Source organism: Diospyros lotus, chromosome 14, assembly GCF_014633365.1.
Source record: "Diospyros lotus cultivar Yz01 chromosome 14, ASM1463336v1, whole genome shotgun sequence".
In the NCBI taxonomy this organism is placed as follows: domain Eukaryota; kingdom Viridiplantae; phylum Streptophyta; class Magnoliopsida; order Ericales; family Ebenaceae; genus Diospyros; species Diospyros lotus.
Window position 1 is genome coordinate 2,994,892 of NC_068351.1, and position 19,204 is coordinate 3,014,095.

Sequence of the window (19,204 nt, forward strand, 5' to 3'; positions counted from 1 at the left end):
GGTGAGTATAATATAATAAATATATAGTCAAAGAGGTCAAAGAAAAAAAAAAAAATTAAAGGCTTAACAAGAATGAGATCATAACTAAAATAGATTAATGAGATAAAAAAATAGGTCATAAATGAAATTTCATGAAAAATAAGGGGTAATACATGTTATTTGTAATTAAATATTTATTTGGACGAAAGGTTTAATCATAAATATGTAATTAATTAATTATTTTAAAAATTGAATCATTTACGATCCCTTATTAACCTTAAAATATAAATATATTTAATCTAAAAAAATACATATTGTGCTTTAAATTATCCAAAATGCCAATAAGATCTTCTATTGTGACATTTTTTATAACACTTGTGCATTGATAAGATGTATTATTAAATTAATTTAAATATAAATAATATATTAATATAAAATTGTCACAAAAAATGTTATAACTAAGTGTTTAAAATAATATTTTTAATAAATTATTAAAGTACAAAAGAGAAATGCTTTAACTATAAATAAATTTGACAAATAACTTTCATAAGTTGACATAAGGTATTTTAATTTATAATAAATTTTTAATTTTATCTAATCCTTTTAATTTAAATAATTAAGTTTAAATTGATTCAATTAAGTATAATTTTATTTAATATATAAAATTAATTTAGACAAAGTGTATTTATGTTAACTTGACATATTAAGTATCGTATAATAATAATATTTATAGAACTCACGTGTACATATTAGTAAAAAAAATATAATGTGTAAAAAAAAAATTATGTACAACAAGTTATTTTTTTTTTTTTATTTTTATATGTACGTGAATTTTATAAATATTATTATTATATAATACTTAATATGTTAAGTTAGTATAAACACTCTCTTTAAATTGATCTTACATGTTAGATAAAATTATACCTAATTGAGTTAATTTAGATTTAATTATTAAAATTAAATAAAATTATATAAATTTATCAAAAGAATTGAATTATAATAATTTATAAAAATTATTTACCAAAAATTGTGAGTGGATATATCACTTTCGTGAGAAAATGGGGGCAGATGCGTCGCACCAACCAAGGAGGGAACTACCAACCACTCCAGGCGAAATACGACGCCGTATGAGGCTCCGACGAGAACGTGATATATACACGTGGTCTAATCACAGTGCAGAACCCTACCCGAATTCCAGAGCAGAAAGAAAGAAAGAAAAACACGAAAGAATTTGAGAAGAGAGAGAGAGAGCGAGAGAGAAAGAAACCAACGGTGCTGATAGAATCCAAGCTCGAAATCAAGCTCGCGCATCTCTCCCCTCTTCTCCAGCGTCCGATCTCTCTCTCTCTCCCGATCTAACCATCTCCCGCCCAAAATTACAAATCTCTTCGCTCCACTCCACAATCGGTAAGCGAACACACACAGTACAAGCGAATACGCACATTCAAAAGCCTAGGGCTAGGGTTTGGGTGTGGTGTAGGGATGGGGGTTAGGATTGCGGGCGTTTGGTTCATCTTCGTTATGGATTTGTTGTGTTTCTGTGGAATTTGTTTGAGCTAGGGTTTCTGCGCGATGGCGGAGGCGGCACCGGGGAGTCCGGGCGGTGGGAGCCACGAGAGCGGGGACCAGAGCCCCAGGTCCAACGTGCGCGAGCAGGACCGGTTTCTGCCTATCGCCAACATCAGCCGGATCATGAAGAAGGCGCTCCCGGCGAACGGGAAGATCGCCAAGGACGCCAAGGAGACCGTCCAGGAATGCGTCTCTGAGTTCATCAGCTTCATCACTAGCGAGTACGATTTGTGCATTTCTTTTTTCGCATATACGCGTGTTTGAATGTGTACCTTCTGTTTTGTGATTGATTGGATTCTGGGGATTGATTTTGAAGGGCGAGTGATAAGTGCCAGAGAGAGAAGAGGAAGACGATTAACGGGGATGATCTACTCTGGGCCATGGCGACCTTAGGGTTTGAGGACTATATTGAGCCGCTGAAGGTGTACTTGGCTCGATACAGAGAGGTGGATTTTTATGGGATTTGCCCTTTCGCCTATGTGGCTAGAAATTTGATTTGTGATTATCTTGATAGTATTTGAGTAACGTTTTTCTTTTGTTGGCTTCTGTTTTGGTTGAACGGGATATTGCAGATGGAGGTATGTAGCCATTTTTCACTCAGCTGTTTTGGGTAGATTGTAGTTTTACTTCGTTTGTGGGCATCCGTGTTTGATTATATGTAATTAGGTTCTGCTTACTTTTAGTCTTTGGATTCTGGATTTTGCTTAGGGTGACACCAAAGGATCAGCAAAGGGTGGGGAAGGGTCTGCCAAAAGAGACGGGATTCAATCTGGCCCCAGTGTCCAGGTAATAAATATTGTGGATTACATTAAAGAATGCTCAGTTTATCTTCTGCATTTTTGTATTGTTCTGTTCAATAGATGTCAAGTCACATCCTGTCTCACCAAGAAACTTCTTCCTTCACTGACTGTGCAGCTTGCTCATCAGGGTTCATTTTCGCAAGGAATGAGTTATGGAAATTCTCAAGTATGCTCTCTTCCTCTTCCCCATCTCCCTTCATGTATTCTTTCACTTGTTTCTGTATACTTGCATGTATAGTGAAAATGTCTTTGTTTCCTTTATGTGCATGGAAAGATTCTTCTATTAACATTATGAATACAAGTCTTGATATATAGCATGGCTGTCAATATCATACTAGACAAGGCATTGGATTTGTCATAAATGGTACTGTGTACTACTTGTACTGGTACTGGACGACCACTGGATACCATTCTGGTTATAATCATTATTATAAATAGTAATATATTTATAAAAATAAATGTACAACTCTAATAAGTTTTCAAACAAAATCAGGTACTACTCTTGTAGTCTTGATATATAGCATGTTTTCATTTCTTGTCACACTTTTTGCTTGGATTTGGCCTTGTAAATTTGCACCATGATATCACATACTAGTCGGATTCAAAACATGAACTCAAGACAAACTATGAAAAATCATTAGGGCGTAACCCTTCATAGCAACATGCTACACTGCTCGCGTGTAGTGTCAAGTGAGCTAGGGTCGCTGCATCGACGCCCGGATGTAGTGACAAATGAGCAAGGGTACTCGCATTTGCTTGAACAGATGCAGGTAAAGAAGCTAGTCCAAAATCAAATTCAAAGTCAAAGCCAAAATCAAAACCATAGATTAAGGATTGAATCATGGAACATAGGAACATTAACAGACAAAGCTATGGAAGTGGTAGATATGATGATTAGGAGAAAGATTAATATTATGTGCCTTCAAGAGATGAGATGGGTAGGAAAAAAGACAAAACTTTATCCGAAATTGAATATAAAATATGGTACACAGGAAATGATCGAGCGAAAAATGGAGTGGAGATTATTATGGATAAAAGCTTAGTAGATGAGATAGAGGATGTAAAGAGAGTAGGAGATAGGATTATTATGGTGGAGGTTGGTCTAGGAAGAATGACTGAATATCTTTAGTACGTATGCACCACAAGCAGAGTTAGGTGAAGAGATAAAAGCAAAAGTTTGGGAGGACCTAGAGGGACTCATACAAATGATACTAAGAGGAGAGAAAGTGATCATAGGAGGTGACTTAAATGGTCACGTGGGTAGAGACAGAAACAGTTATAGAGAGGTACATGGAAGGTATGGATTTGGAGAAATTAATAATGAGGGTAAGTCTATTCTAGATTTTGCTATGGCATATGGGCTCATCATAGCCAATATTAGGTTCAAAAAACGAGCCGAACACTTAATCACATATAAAAATGTCACATCAAACACTCAAGTAGATTACTTCCTCATGAGACAAGAGGATTGGTTATGTTGTAGGGATTGTAAGGTGATACCGGGGGAATGTTTGACTACTCAACATAGACCTTTGGTACTTGACGTCCAAGTAAGAAATTGGAAGAGAAAAAATCACATAACACAAAATCCAAGAATTAGGTGGTGGGATTTAAAAGGGGAAAAATAATTAATCTTCAAAGAAAAATTAAGGGGTAGAAGGGAATGGAATGGAGAAGGATAGGCAAACCAAATGTGGAGGGAAATGGCTACTGCCCTGAGAAGAATGACAAATGTAGTCCTTGGAGAGACAAATGATAAAGCCCCAAACCTTAAGGAATTTTGGTGGTGGAATGAAGAGGTACAATTGAAAATTAGAAATAAGAAAATTTGCTATAAGAGTGTATATCAGTGCAGCAATGAAGAAAACCTAAAAAATTGTAAACAAACGAAAAGGGCAGCAAAAAGACCTATTAGTGAAGCAAGGTCAAAAGCATATGAAAATCTATATAAACGATTTGATACAAAAGAAGGAGAAATAGATATATATATATATATAAATTAGTTAAAGTAAGAGAAAGAAAAGCAAGAGATCTAAACCAAGTGAAATGCATAAAAGATGAAAATCAAAATGTATTAGTGAATGAGGGAGTAATTAAGGAGAGATGGAAGGAGTATTTCACAAAATTATTCAATGATGGTGGGGACACAAGAGTTAGGTTGAGACATCTTAGTAACTCTGAAGGAAACATGAGTTATACATTTTATTAACGCATAAGTTCAAAAGAAATAATGCAAGCATTAACAAAGATGAAAAATTATAAGGCGGTGGGACTGGATAATATACCAATAGAAGCATGGAAATGCATGGGAGAATAGAGCATCTCCTGGTTAATGAAATTATTTAACGCAATCTTTAAATAAAAAAAGATGCCAGATGAGTGGATGAAGAGTACTTTGGTTCCTATATACAAGAACAAAGGAGATGTTCAAAACTGTGAAAATTATAGAGGAATTAAGTTAATGAGTCATACCATGAAATTCTGAGAGAAAATAGTAGAATAGAGGTTCAGAAAAGAAATAAGCGTCTCGAAAAATCAGTTTGGTTTCATACTTGGTAGGTCAACAATGGAAGCTATATACCTACTGAAGCGTCTAATGGAAAGATATCGAGATCATCAGAAGGACATGCAAATGGTGTTTATAGATCTAGAAAATGCCTATGACTAGAGAAGTATTATAGAGGTTTTAGAGAAAAAATGAGTCCGAATAGCCTATATACAAGCCCTTAAGGATATGTATCACGGTGCAAACATAAGGGTCAGAACATGCGGAGGGGATACTGAACCGTTTAAAATTACAATGGGATTACATCAAGGTTCTGCATTAAGTCCATACTTATTTGCTTTAGTAATGGATGAACTCACTAAACACATTCAGATAGAGGTGTCATGATGTATGTTATTTGCAGATGACATAGTGTTAATGGATGAAGCAAAAGAGGGAGTGAACACTAAGCTTGAGTTATGGAGAAACAATTTAGAATCTAAGGGATTTAAATTAAGTAGAAGGAAAACATAATATATGGAATGTAAATTTAGTAAGAATGCAAGAGTGGATGATGTTATAATAAAATTGGATGAGCAAATCATACAAAGAAAATACCATTTTCGATATTTGGGATCAGTGATTAAAAAAGATGGAGAAATTCACTAGGATGTCACGCATAGAATTAAGGCAGGTTGGCTAAAATGGAGAAATATATCGGGGGTGTTATGTGATGGTAAAATCCCATTAAAACTGAAAGAAAAATTCTATAGGACAGCTACAAGATCAATTTTATTGTATGGTTCAGAATGTTGGTCAGTCAAATATCAACATGAGCAAAAGACGAGTGTAGCGGAGATGAAGATGCTAACATGGATATGCGGCCATACAAGAAAAGATAAAATTAGAAATGAGGTTATTTGTAATAAAGTAGAAGTAGTGCTAATCAAGGAGAAGATGAGAGAGACTAGACTAAGATGGTTTGATCATGTGAGAAGAAGACTAAGAGATGCTCCTATGAGGAGAGTTGATGAAATGGAACAATTAGTCAAAAAAAGAGGTAGAGGCAGACCTAAAAAAACTTTGGGAGAGACATTAAAGTTTGATATGAAGTGTATGGAGTTAAATGAAGATATGACAAAAGACAGAAATACATGGAAGTCTAGAATTCATATAGCCGATCCCACATAGTGAGATAAAGGCTGGATATGTTATTGTTTATATCACATACTAGTCTTGTAGGCCACATGTACTAGTTCATCTTAACTGCTTATCATAATGGTGAATAAACCACAAGTCTTTATTACAAACATGGATTTGATTTGTGTTTCCAATTGTCTAGATTTCCGTTCCAAAAAATTATTGAGCTTCACGTGTTTGATTGCTAATGGCTTTTAGTCTTATTAAGGTAACAAAATATTTTTAATCAGTCAATTCAGTATTTTGGAATGACAAAAATGCTTTCCTGGTATCCCGTTGCTAGACCCTATGGTGTATATATTTTTATATATTGGTTAAGGACATTTGGTTTAGAGGCACTAGATATAGAATGCTCAAAAGGGTTTCCTTAGGTCCATAAATTGTGGACAAGGATATGAAAATGGAGGTAGGTGTCACGCTCGATCCTTGTAGAAGAGGTTTCTTCCGGAATTCTGGAAGGGACAATTAGGCGGGAAGAATTTGAGAGGGAAAGAGAGGAGCAGAATTTAGAGAGAACGAGAGATGTGTGAATGAGAATGAGAGGGAAAGGAAGTCAATGGCATAATCCTCACATGAGTTCCCCATACTCAGCTTATCTCTATTTATAGGACTTACAAGTGGTGGCGCGGCAGTTAGGCAACTGCCCAAGCGCGCGCCAATTGAATTGGCAACCAGAAAGTATTACAATTTTGCCACTATACTATCCCTTACAATTACGCCCAACTACCCTTATAGTGGCCATTACAACTATACCCATTACAATTATACCCTTGGGCTATGACAATTCCCGCCCTGTAAAATATTTCTTGACCCCAAGAAATTACAATAGGCTGGTGGTTTGCGGGAAACGTTGCAGGAGATCAGGGAGGTATTCCCATGAGGTATGATCCGATGTAGGTGGGACCACTGCACTAAAACCTGCGTCAGGGGAGCTTGGTTCTGGTAGATCACCCGTTTATCCAAGACTGCTACTGGCTCAGCGGTGGGTTCAACATGTTCCAGTGGGGTCGGCAGTGTGGTGCTGGAGCTGTCAGATGGGCTTATGAATTTTTTTAATAAGGAAACATGAAAGACGGGGTGGAGGCCTACTCCTTCCGGTAACTGAAGACGATAGGCAACCGGCCCTACCCTTGCCACAATTTTGAATGGTCCATAGAATTTAGGACTGAGTTTAGAGATGGGTCCTTTGTGGAAAAGGTGCTGTTGGAATCGCTTCACCTTTAAGTATACCTCGGTGCCTTCCTCAAACTGTCTCTCGGTGCAGTGTTTGTCTGCTAGCTGCTTCATCCGTTGACTGGCTAGGACCAACTCCTGCTTAATAGTGAGCAAAGCGTCCTGTCTGTCCTTTAGGTACTGGTCTGCAGATGTCTCTTGAGGAGAATAATGCATTACCGCTGGGATGATGGGTGGCAAGTACCCAAACAAGGCTTCGAAAGGGGTTCGCTTGTGAGCCGTGTGGTAGTTGGTGTTATACCACCATTGGGCTAAGGCTACCCAACGACTCCAGCTCCTGGGTTTGGACACGCATAAGCATCGAAGATAAGTCTCTAGGCACTGATTGACTCTTTCAGTCTGCTCATCGGTTTCTGGATGGTAGGCAGACAAGAGATGAAGTTTAGTACCTAATCCCTGAAATAGGGACTTCCAGAACTGACTTGTAAAAACTTTATCTCGATCAGAAATTATTGCCTTAGGCAATCCATGGACTTTGAACACTGAATCCATTAGTTTCCGTGCAACTTCCGTGGCTGTGAATGGATGGGCCAAGGTGAGGAAGTAGCTGAATTTCGTTAACTTGTCCACCACCACCAAAAGAGTGTCCGCCCCTTCCGATTTTGGTAATCCCTCAATGAAGTCCATGGAGATGAGTTCCCAGGCCTGTGAGGGAATTTCCAAGGGCTGAAGGAGGCCAGGATAAGGAACTTGCTCATGTTTGCACCTTTGGCAAATAGTACATTCTGTAACAAATTTGGTGACATCCTTCTTTAGGCCCTTCCAATAAAAGAGTTGCCTCACCCGCTGGTAGGTTACATTGAGTCCAGAATGTCCCCCTATAGGAGAGTCATGCAGGCTTTGTAATATTTTGGTCTTCAACAATTCATCGTCCCTAATCACCACTCTATTCTGGAACCTTAATAGTCCCCCCTTTAATTGGTAGGGTGAATCATCAGTGGCTTGTGCGGAGAGCCGGATAAGTAATTCTTTAATCCAGGGGGTTTGGTCATAACTATGGGCAATGTCTTGCACCCAATCTGCCACTACAGCCGAAATGGCCTGACAAGCAGCTAGAGCATCTCTTCTGGACAAAGCATCGGCTGCCTTGTTCTCTTTTCCCTTGCGATATAAGATGGTAAAATCAAAACCCATTAGTTTGGTTATGCCCTTCCTCTGTAACTGGTTGTGTACCCGTTGCTGTGCTAAAAATTTGAGGCTCTCGTGATCCGTCTTGATGGTGAATTTCCTGCCCTCCAAGTAGTATCTCCACCTTTCGACTGCCAACAACTCCTTGTCATATATATTGAGGCCTTGATGTCGAGGAGCTAATGCCTGACTTAGGTAGGCCACTGGACGCCCGCCCTGGCTCAGCACGGCCCCTATGCCGGAGTCACATGCATTTGTTTCTAAAATAAATTCCTTGGAGAAGTCAGGCAGAGCCAGTGTGGGAGCTTGCGACATGGCTGTTTTCAGGGATTCAAAAGCATTCTCAGCTTCCGGTCCCCACCCAAAGTTATTCTTCTTAAGTAGATTGGTCAGGGGTTTACTGATTATTCCATAGCCTTGTATGAAGCGCTGGTAATAACCAGTTAGGCCTAGGAATCCCCTTAGTTCCTTCAGGGTTTTTGGCCGGGGCCAGGTCTTCATAGCGTCAATTTTGTGAGGATCAGTACTAACCCCTCGGCCAGAAATAATGTGACCCAAATATTCAACCTGTCCTTCTGCAAAAGAGCATTTAGACCTCTTCACATATAGCTGATGGAATCGGAGGATATGAAATGCTAGTTTAAGGTGGGTTAAATGCTGGTCCAAGGTGGTGCTGTAAATGAGGATGTCATAAAAAAAGACCAGTATGAATTTGCGTAAATAGGGAGCGAAAATTTGGTTCATCAACGCTTGGAAGGTTGCGGGCGCGTTGGTGAGGCCGAAGGGCATTACCAACACCAAGAATTCGTAATGCCCTTGGTGGGTTCTAAAGGCTGTCTTAGGACAATCGGTTAATCTCATACGGATTTGGTGGTAGCCGGAGGTTAAATCAAGCTTAGAAAAGATGGAAGCGCCTATTAACTCATCAAGCAGATCTTCGATAATGGGTATAGGAAATTGGTTCTTGATGGTTAGTGAATTGAGTTGCCTATAATTTACACAAAATCTCCAAGTTCCATATTTCTTTTTCACTAGGAGGACGGGTGATGCATATGGACTTTGGCTTGGTTGGATCAAGTTTCGGGACAACATCTCTCTTATGAGTTTTTCGATTTCAGCTTTTTGTATGGGAGAATACCGGTAGGCCTTTAGATTGATTGGTTCACTGTTGGGTTTTAGGTGAATGGAATGGTCAAGGATTCTATGGGGTGGTAAGGTTTGGGGAGTAGCAAACAGATCCCCAAATTCCATCAGCAGATTATGGATAGGTAAAGAAAGGTGTACCTTACTGTCCATCAATGCTGAAGTGGTGTTACTGGGTACAGCAAGCTCCTGCTCTTCCTTTGATGATGTCTCCATGTCCATTGTATAAATGGAGTGCAACTGCCCCACGGTAGTACTCCCCTGTTCTAGCAATTTTTGGATCCGTTTCCCTGAAGCCACCTTACAATCCCCTGTTTCTTGACTCCCATGTAAGGTAACCTGATGGCCCTCCAAATTAAAGGTTACTTCCAGCGTGTTGAAATCAAATATCAAGGGGCTCACCGTCTTCATCCAATCTACCCCCAATACCACATGATATCCTCCCAACTTGAGGATTCTCAGATCAGCTGAGAATTCCCTTCCACTCATCAGCCATTTGAAGCCGTTACATCGGAATTGGCTAACCATTCTGGTTCCATCAGCTATTAATACTGACAGTGGTGGAGTCTCCTGGAGATTACACTGTAAGTTGTGGGCTGTGGTCTCATCTAGGAAGCTATGTGTGCTGCCACTGTCTATCAATACGACTATCTTTCTCTTCCGGGCCATCCCAGTCACCTTCACCACTCTACCAGCTGCTTGGCCCTGCAAAGCGTGCATTGATATCTCACCTCCCTCTTTTTCCATCGATATTCCTTCATTTTCATCCATATCCGCTTCCTCCTCGTTTTCCTCCTGACCTTCCTTGGTAAGCAGTAGCTTCTTACACTGGTAGCCTTGCCCATACTTTTCGCCGCAACGGAAGCATAGGCCTAGTTGCCTCTTTTGGTCCAGTGTGAGACTTCTCGGTTGAGTCGCTGGTTGGAGAACCCTACTGATAGGTCCTCCCCGCGGACTCTGTAAGCTACTACTCTTGTGATATCCCCCATAGATGTGATCTTCCCTGCTGTTTTTGGTCGACAGCTTATGTCTCTTCGTAAACGTTTCCATTGCAAGCTCTTGCAGTCTAGCTTGCTCAGCTGCTTGTGCCACAGTTGTGGGATATAGCATCTTAACAGTTGGTCTAATTAACTCATCCAAACCACTTATAAAGCTCGAAACGAAATATTCCTCGTCTAAGTAAGGTTGTGATAGGGATAGCAGGGATCTTAGTTCTTCAAACCTAGTTTGGTACTCCTCCACTGTTCCATTCTGTTTTAATTTGTTAAACTCCTCAATTACATCCGATCTGGTCTTCTCTCCGAGCCTTCTGCACAGTTGGTTAACAAACTCTGGCCAACTCAAGTCCAGCCTGCTTCGACTCCAATTTTGGAACCAGGCATCCGCTACATCATCAAGATAGGAGGCAGCCATACATACCTTATCACCTTCTGAAATTCGATGTTGATAGAACACTCGTTCGCATCTGCGTATCCACCACCTTGGTCTATCACGATCAAAGGTTGGAATCTCCATCCTCAGCCCCGTCTGAACGGAATTGTTACCCCCTAGACCCCTATGTTGTGCCCCCTCCCCTGCCTCCGTGGGTTCCTGTGGTCGCTGCCTACTCAGCGGTGCAATAAGTATTGGTGCCGTTGTCGTCCTTGGGGGAAAATCCGTCGGTAAACTGACATTCGGCTGCCTAGCAAACATGCTCAACGCTGCCGACAGTTGTTGGCTGAGACCTGAGAATTCCTCCCGTAATCCAGTCACGGCTCGATCCAAAGTAGTCGTGTATTCCGATCGACTCCTGTGGATCTCCTCTTGTGTATTCCAGATCCCTAACTCCAGCGTCTCCAACCGATCATCCACCAGTTCCTGGTGTTGTCGCAATCCTAATTCGATCGCATCCAGTCTTACCTCCATCTGCTTCGCTCACGTTCCATCGGCCATCCTCTTTGCCAGGTCGCGGCTCTGATACCAAATGTCACGCTCGATCCTTGTAGAAGAGGTTTCTTCCGGAATTCTGGAAGGGACAATTAGGCGGGAAGAATTTGAGAGGGAAAGAGAGGAGCAGAATTTAGAGAGAACGAGAGATGTGTGAATGAGAATGAGAGGGAAAGGAAGTCAGTGGCATAATCCTCACATGAGTTCCCCATCCTCAGCTTATCTCTATTTATAGGACTTACAAGTGGTGGCGCGTCAGTTAGGCAACTGCCCAAGTGCGCGCCAATTTAATTGGCAACCAGAAAGTATTACAATTCTGCCACTATACTATCCCTTACAATTATGCCCAACTACCCTTATACCGGCCATTACAACTATACCCATTACAATTATACCCTTGGGCTATGACAGTAGGTAGTCGGGCACTGTAACTTTTTAAAATCATGATATAGATGGTCATGTATTTGTATTTGTTGTGTGAATAGTTTATAGGATTAACTTTGCAACAGACGGATCCATAAATCTTTTATTTCCAGGGATTAATTAATGATTCTCTTTATTTTGATTCTTGAATTTGTGGCAAGCAGACTGGGTGGGCACACCAGTTGTTAGTGGGTTTAGATTTTGGAAATACCTCATTTTGTAATCAACTTCAATTTGTTGGATTGGATTTATAGTTTCTTGTGTTTAAGTATGTCATTGACTGTGTTATACCTTCTAAGGATTACCTCTAGGTTGCACTTTCTTTTCTTTCTTATCACAAATTGACATATCAAGCCTTAAACCCACTGGGTGGGGTTGACTACATGAATGCTAGCTTGTCAATTATTTTTATCTATAGTCAATCATATCTTCTATAAGGCAACTCATATCTTACCTAAGAGTTTTCCACCAAACTGTGATCTCGCTTTACCGTATTTCTTATAGACTATTTTCATTCCATCTATTCTCCTTGAAGGGTGTCATGATCCAAACGTAATTAGAAGGGCTATGTTATATTTCTTTTACTTTAATTGTTGCATCTATATTCCTAAAGCCACATGTGAGGCCTTACGAAAATGACAAAATAGTTTGTTGTAACTGCTGGGAGGGGGGGGGAGATTTGCTGCATCTACACCCACACCCACAACTATATGTATTCATCCCATTCCATGGGAGAAGGCATGCAAAAAATTGGATAGAACATTATCCTATTCTCTCTCTCTCACTCTCTCGTCTCACTCAATTCTCCTTCTCCCTTTGTTCACTCTATTCTTCCCTATTCTTCTTCTAAATTCTCCCTTCATTCTTCCAATTTCCAATCCAACCCTAGGATAAACCCTAGGTTCATGACAAATGGTATCAGAGCATCGTTCCTCAGCCATTTCATTGTTGATTAAGGTCTGTCGAATGTCGATGGTTATTGTCCAATGCAGTGGATTCACGAAATCTGAAGATGATTTTAGAAACAGGCTACAACAGGGTAGGCTGTAATCTTAGGAGATAACCCAGGCGATTCCGGTGACGTGATCAAATGATAATTCGGTGAGCCCAACGATTGCAACAAAATCGATTACTAGTGAGCGCAATCAAATCTGGTAATTGCTGATCCATAGTGTTCGGTTGGAGTGAATTTCGAAATCAACAACGAGGCTTCGATTTCTACGGCTTGTGCAAATTCCGGCTATCATAATGGCTAGATCCAAGTCGTTGCATGGGATAAAAGCAAGCCAACCTAGACGATCTTGGCCGTTGTATCTTAGAGACGATCCTTAGCCTCCTTCCACAGTGATCGATCCTCAATTCCAGAGAATCCCGTTAGTTGCAACACAATCACTCAAGGAAGTCGAGCATCCCAAGCGTTCGTGAATAGGCAGAAGTTCTGAGGTGATAGCGAGTTTGCTGGTGTTAACGCTGATGACTAAGAGACTCGCTACCAGAGCAGAAGGTCGGTACGAGAGCTCCGTTGTAGTTGGCAACATGGGCAGGGAAAGTGTGGAGGCCACTATCAAACGCGACCACTAAGTAGGCAGAACCAGAGGAAGGATTCAAGGCGAGTCCAGCAGTCCAACAAACTTTCCTTGCCGAGACAAAATTCGGGATTTCAGCTATTGCAGACGTGGTTCAAGGAGGCGACCACAAGGCATTTCGCGATCCGAAAGCAAATCAGAGCGGGTGAGCATCTCTCAAATTAAATTCTGAATGATAGTTAGTGGCCCCGACCATTGGACGGTGATTGGGGTGTGTGTCGCAAGACTCGCAACAATTGTAGGTCTTTTTGATTGGCCGTGAGTGCAAGGATTTTCAGGCTGTGATTGCTCCATTCCATCGCTGCTAATTTCCAAGGCTTCATGAGGATTAATTTTGATTGTTCATAGGCCGTTATTTTCTGACAACTCTCGATTCAAATTTTGAGAGGCAAAGCATACCGAATTAACGTAGCCGCGCAGTTAATCCTTGGTTGTGGTTCCAATTCGAGTTGAAAGCTGCTGAACTGGGAAAATTCTGTAAGATCAGCAATGGCAGAAGGGATGCAAATGAAGAACCTTGAGTCCCAAGTGCAACAATTCCACTTGGCAGCCACTAATCTGCAGGCTCGAGTGGAATTACTGGAGACCAGAAGTAAACGCGACCAGGAAGCAATCATGGCGTTGGATCGCAAGTTGGAGACCTCGCTAGGGGGTTTGGAGAGAAGGTTGAATGGAATTATAGATGAAGTGGGAGCTCAGATCAGGGATCAACTACAGAATTTCATGGACATGTTCACTCACCAAAATCAGTCATCTCTGAAGGGATCGACTTCAAATATTCCAAATAATATTGGGAGGTCTTCTGCTACTTCATTCTATACTCAATCTGGTGCTGCATCCCATGTTTGTTTGTCATCATGCAGGAACCATTCAAGGAGTACAACAACTTGCTGGAAGCATTTCTAGTGGTCATTTTACCTCAAACAATCTCCCTATCACCCTTTCTCAGATATCTCATAGTAGCGCACATGGTCATTCAGGGATGACAAATAGTGGTAGAATGAGTGTTGTTGGAAGCCCTGGATATAATAGTGGCACAAATGGAGTTGGTGGGTCTATTCCCGGGATTCTTCCAACCTCTACTGCAATTGGTAATTGGGATGCTATTCCAAGAATGGGAGTATCTCCAACCCACGGAAAGGCAGAATCTCAAATGACAAGTTCAATGGGAAACATAGTTGGTGGGGGCAACGTTGGGAAGAACCTGAGCTATGATGAGGTTGATAGGGAAGCAAAGGCAAAGGGACAATTGGAAATTGTTGGAAAAGAAGTTCTTGTAGAAGGATATTCTAGCAAACACAAAGAAAAAGGAGTTGTTGAATTCATTACATGGAGTTAGAGTGGCGCAACGGATATTAGTGCTAGAGTCTTGACTCATATTTCAGACTTACCGAAATATGGGGAACAAGCAAATTTGGAACGAAATATGGATTTGACTTGGGTTAAAATAGGCAACAAGAAGATGAAAACAGCACTAGCTGGAGGAAAACTAAAGGATATAGTTGAAGGAGTTGAAAGGTTTACTGAAGAAAACAAAACTATTGCTGTTGTGTTGGTTTTTGCTCCTACTGGAAAATCCAAGTTGTTGTCTACTGCTGGGTGGGATGAACCAATGGCTGATTATACTCTTAAAATGGAGACCAATCTTGATTGGTCTGCTATTGTAGAAGATTGGGAACACAATACTGATGTGGCTGGGTTTTGTTTTCTAGACCTTGCCTCAAATTATGTGCTGGCTGACTCACTTGTGAAATGGATTAAAGGTTGTAGAAAGCCTATCTATATTGGCTTTGGCAGCCTTCCTATTCTGGAACCTGACGAAATAGCCCAGACAATTACCCAAGCTCCCGAAATAACTGATCAAAGGGGCATCATTAGCAAAGGCTGGGGAAGCTTGGGGAACTTGGCAGAACCAACAGACTTTATATACTTGGTGGATAAGTTCCCTCATGACTGGTTATTCTTTCAATATGCAGCTGTGGCGCACCATGGAGGTGTAGGAACAAGTGCTGCTGGTACTGAACTTGAATATCAGGTTGCCTTAGAGATTGATCTTGGACACTTAAGAAGGAGGAAGAAGGAAAGGAGGATGAACCCGATAGAGAAGGCTGGAATTGGATGAAGAGCCATGCTACTTGTTGTAAGTTTCTTGGGAACAAGAAATCTTTCAAGGAGAGGGGATTGTCATGATCCAAGGGTAATTAGAAGGGCTATGCTTTATTTCTTTTACTTTAATTGTTGCATCTATATTCCAGTCATCAATTATGTTAGAATTAGGAAGGCCACATGTGAGGCCTTAGGAAAATGACAAAATAGTTTGTTGTAACTGTTGGAAGGGAGGGGGGGGGGGGGATGATCTGCTGCATCCACACCAACACCTATATGTATTCATCCCGTTCCATGGGAAAAGGCATGCAAAAAATTGAATAGAACATTATCCTATTCTCTTTTCTCTCACACTCTCTCGTCTCACTCAATTCTCCTTCTCCCTCTGTTCACTCTATTCTTCTTCTAAATTCTCCCTTCATTCTTTCAATTTCCAATCCAACCCTAGGCTAAACCCTAGGTTCATGACGCAGGGGAGCCTCTTTTAGTTTCCTTCTCACGTGATCAAACCATATTAATCTTGTCTCGTGTATTTTATTTTTGTAAGAGCCACTCCGAATTTATTACAAATAATCCAACACCATTGGAAACCTACTTGCGACCTACATCTGGATTCACCACTTGTTGAGAACCCTGAAGTCCTTGTTGTGAGACTCCCTACCAAGTGCAATCATTTGCTCTGTTGTGGCAATGTAGGATGTGATATTGGCAGCCAACAGTGATGGCACATTGCAGCCCATTCTCTGGTACTTCAGCCTTGACTCATCCTCTCATCCACCTCTGCACCTTTCTCTTGTTCTCTCTTAGCATTGGATTTGGGAGTTGCCGGCACTGTTAGGGGTAGGAGAAAAATTAAAAAAAAATAAATAAATACAAAACTTAAAATGAACACAATGTATGCTCTTTATTTTTCTAAATAAAAATGAATGCAGAACAAGAAAATCAAAAATAAAACAAAAAATTGAAAGCTTTGTCAAATGAGCAATTTGTTAACATAAATGTCTTCTACCATGAATTTTCATGGTTATATAGGGATGTTATTGGCTCTAACTGCTTTGCTATGTTTGTCTTTTTCATTGCTTGCTTTATTTTGTTTTAACAAATACTTATAAAAACATGCAATTCCTATTTTCTTCAAAGTTATTAAGATGTCCCGAAGAAATATTCTTTTAAACTTGATCGCCCTCTGATTTATTAGCATTTGTTGGTTTTTGTCTTTTATCATTGCACTTGGCTCAAATCCCTTTACTTTTTCTTCTTCATTAGCTAGTTTATATAAATCTCTTTCCAATCTTTTGGTGTCAAGTCATTAGGTTTTCTTCATTATGGCATGTATGTAAAGTCTACTAGCAAGTTCTCTTAGTTTTGATTTTTTTGTTTACCCCTTTCATTCCACTACCAAGACTTTTTTGGTTTGGAATTTCTCCCTTCGACTCTCCTAAAATCATTCGTTATCATATTTCAGATAACAATAGCCATCTCAATCCACATTTGGTTAGCCTTTCTTTCTGTAGTTCAATCTCTTTTGCTGCATACTTTTTTCTTAAACATAACTTGTTTTTCGTCTTTAAATCTTACCATATTATTCTTGGGCTTTGTTTTGTATTATTTTTTCTCCTCCATTTTTTGACATGTACATTAAGAATTTTTAATCTATTTTGGGTGGCTAAGCATTCTGCTAGTATACATCTATAAATCGTGACAACATAAGTGCTCTTAACTGATCAAGTAAATAGTCTATTTGGGTAGTTGATAACCCATTCACTTCTTTGCCCATTTAAGTCACCTTCTTAACAATCTTATATTCTGTAGGTATTTCTTATACAAACTCCTCTAGTCCTCTAGGATCTTTTCAAAAGTTTGTCTTCATCTCTTCTTCTAACCCAACTTGTGATGCATATCTACTAGCAATATTCAGTCTCTTCTCCTAGAACGAGTTTACCTGCAATAATCCTGTCTCCTATGCTCTTTTCACCCATTCTTGCATCCTATAAAGTCTTGTCTATAATAATCTCTACTCTATTCCTTGCACAATTCCTTTTTGAGTATCAAACTTTGTATCCAAATTTTGTCAACAGTAGCATTCTCTCCTACCCTTCTCAGTTTTTGAAGATGCATGATATTAAGTTTTCTCCTGATCTTCACACCCACCACTTGAATAGTTTTTTCTATCAAAATCTTAATATTTTATGTTGCAGTCCTTGATCTATGATCTTAGACTAACTTCTTTTCTTGCATTCATCCATGAAAATGTGAAAACCCTAGCAGATTTAACACATCATCTGGGAAATTCTGTATTTTGAAGAGTTTCTCTTTTATTTTTGTTGGTCCCTCTGAGGCTTGAATAGTTATAAACGTTTGGTCTTCTTGAAGGCTCGATCAAGTTTGTAAATCTATTTTGTTTAGTTGCATATAACAAAATGGAATTTTGCTTAAATTTGTGCAGGATTTGAACTTTGAAACAGTGTTTATTTGGTTTATTTATGGACCATCTGTTGTGTTAATTGGCATGTTCCAAAGTTTTTATTACCAAGTTTCATACACAATTAGTTTTTTATTCTGATTTGCTCGTACCGGTTGATTACCCTGTATGGATTTAGAGTGATAAAGATGGAGCTGAACACTAGTATTTTTTTCACATATGGGCTAAACTACAATGTTGTTATTATGCATATTGCTACTTTAAGAAGTTAGATTGCATGTATTGGTGATTCAGTGGCTAGCCATGTGTAGAGTGATGCAGAGTTCTTCTTACAGCACCCAAATATGAATACTGTTACCTTTTCCTATTTTTACATGTTTATTAGTCCCTGTCAGTTACTGATTTCTGGATACTAACAGTAGTTTACACTAGTGGACTCTTGACATGGCCATGAGACAAATCTAATGGTTGTAATTCCTGCTTGGTCTAGTTCAACTTTCATAAAGCTTCATATTCAGAAAAAGCATAATAAATTTACTGGCCTGAATCTAAGTTCAAATGATCCAATAGGTCCTGTAGGTATGTTTACTATATATATATATATTGACAATGCTGTATATGTTGTATTACTTAGGGTACGTCACTTGTTCTGACTTTATATTGGCTAAGGGGAGTTTCCATGGTTTGATGCAACCCTAATTTTTGTGCTCTTCTTCCAATTTGCAGTCACAAGCTCAACATATGATGGCTCCCATGCAAGGCACAGACTAAGGTTGGGTTCTGATCTGAAGCTGGTTCTCTCAGATGGATCCATTCCAAGGATCCCTCCCTCTCGTGTTTGAAGCTAGCTAATCGATTTATGAATCCACATACTGAAATCTGATCCGAGCAATGTAACATTTTAGGGTTTGTTTATTATTATGTTTTCTCCATGTGTTGTATGTATATCAATCAAGGGGGTCTCATTATTTCGCGAATTATGTAACGTTGGTGGATTTATTGAATACCCTTTTTATTTAGGCAAGAACAGGATACGTATAAACTGCTTCAGAAATTTCTATTTAATATTTTCATTTAGCTTCCTTTTTGCTCTTTTCTCCTCTTTTTTTTTTTTTTCCTTTTTTGTTAATTGCTAAAATATTGGTTGATTATTTTTTGCGCATGCTAGCAGGTGAAAGTTAAAAAGTAGTATTTTATTCTCTTA

At 39.5% G+C, this 19,204-nt stretch overlaps 1 protein-coding gene and 1 non-coding gene across 2 annotated transcripts; one reads left to right on the forward strand and one right to left on the reverse strand.

Moving 5' to 3' along the window:
• Positions 1 to 1,152: 1,152 nt before the first annotated feature.
• LOC127790831 (nuclear transcription factor Y subunit B-8-like) lies at positions 1,153 to 19,082 on the forward strand. Its single transcript, XM_052320534.1, has 7 exons — positions 1,153 to 1,386; positions 1,540 to 1,769; positions 1,865 to 1,994; positions 2,121 to 2,126; positions 2,257 to 2,334; positions 2,464 to 2,514; positions 18,727 to 19,082. Exons 2-7 carry the CDS (start codon positions 1,552 to 1,554, stop codon positions 18,769 to 18,771), a joined length of 528 nt encoding a protein of 175 aa, XP_052176494.1. The 5' UTR covers positions 1,153 to 1,386; positions 1,540 to 1,551; the 3' UTR covers positions 18,772 to 19,082.
• On the reverse strand, positions 14,251 to 14,335 carry LOC127791284 (small nucleolar RNA snoR35). The gene has a single exon (XR_008020921.1). It is a non-coding gene; the product is annotated as a small nucleolar RNA snoR35 (small nucleolar RNA).
• Positions 19,083 to 19,204: the final 122 nt, after the last annotated feature.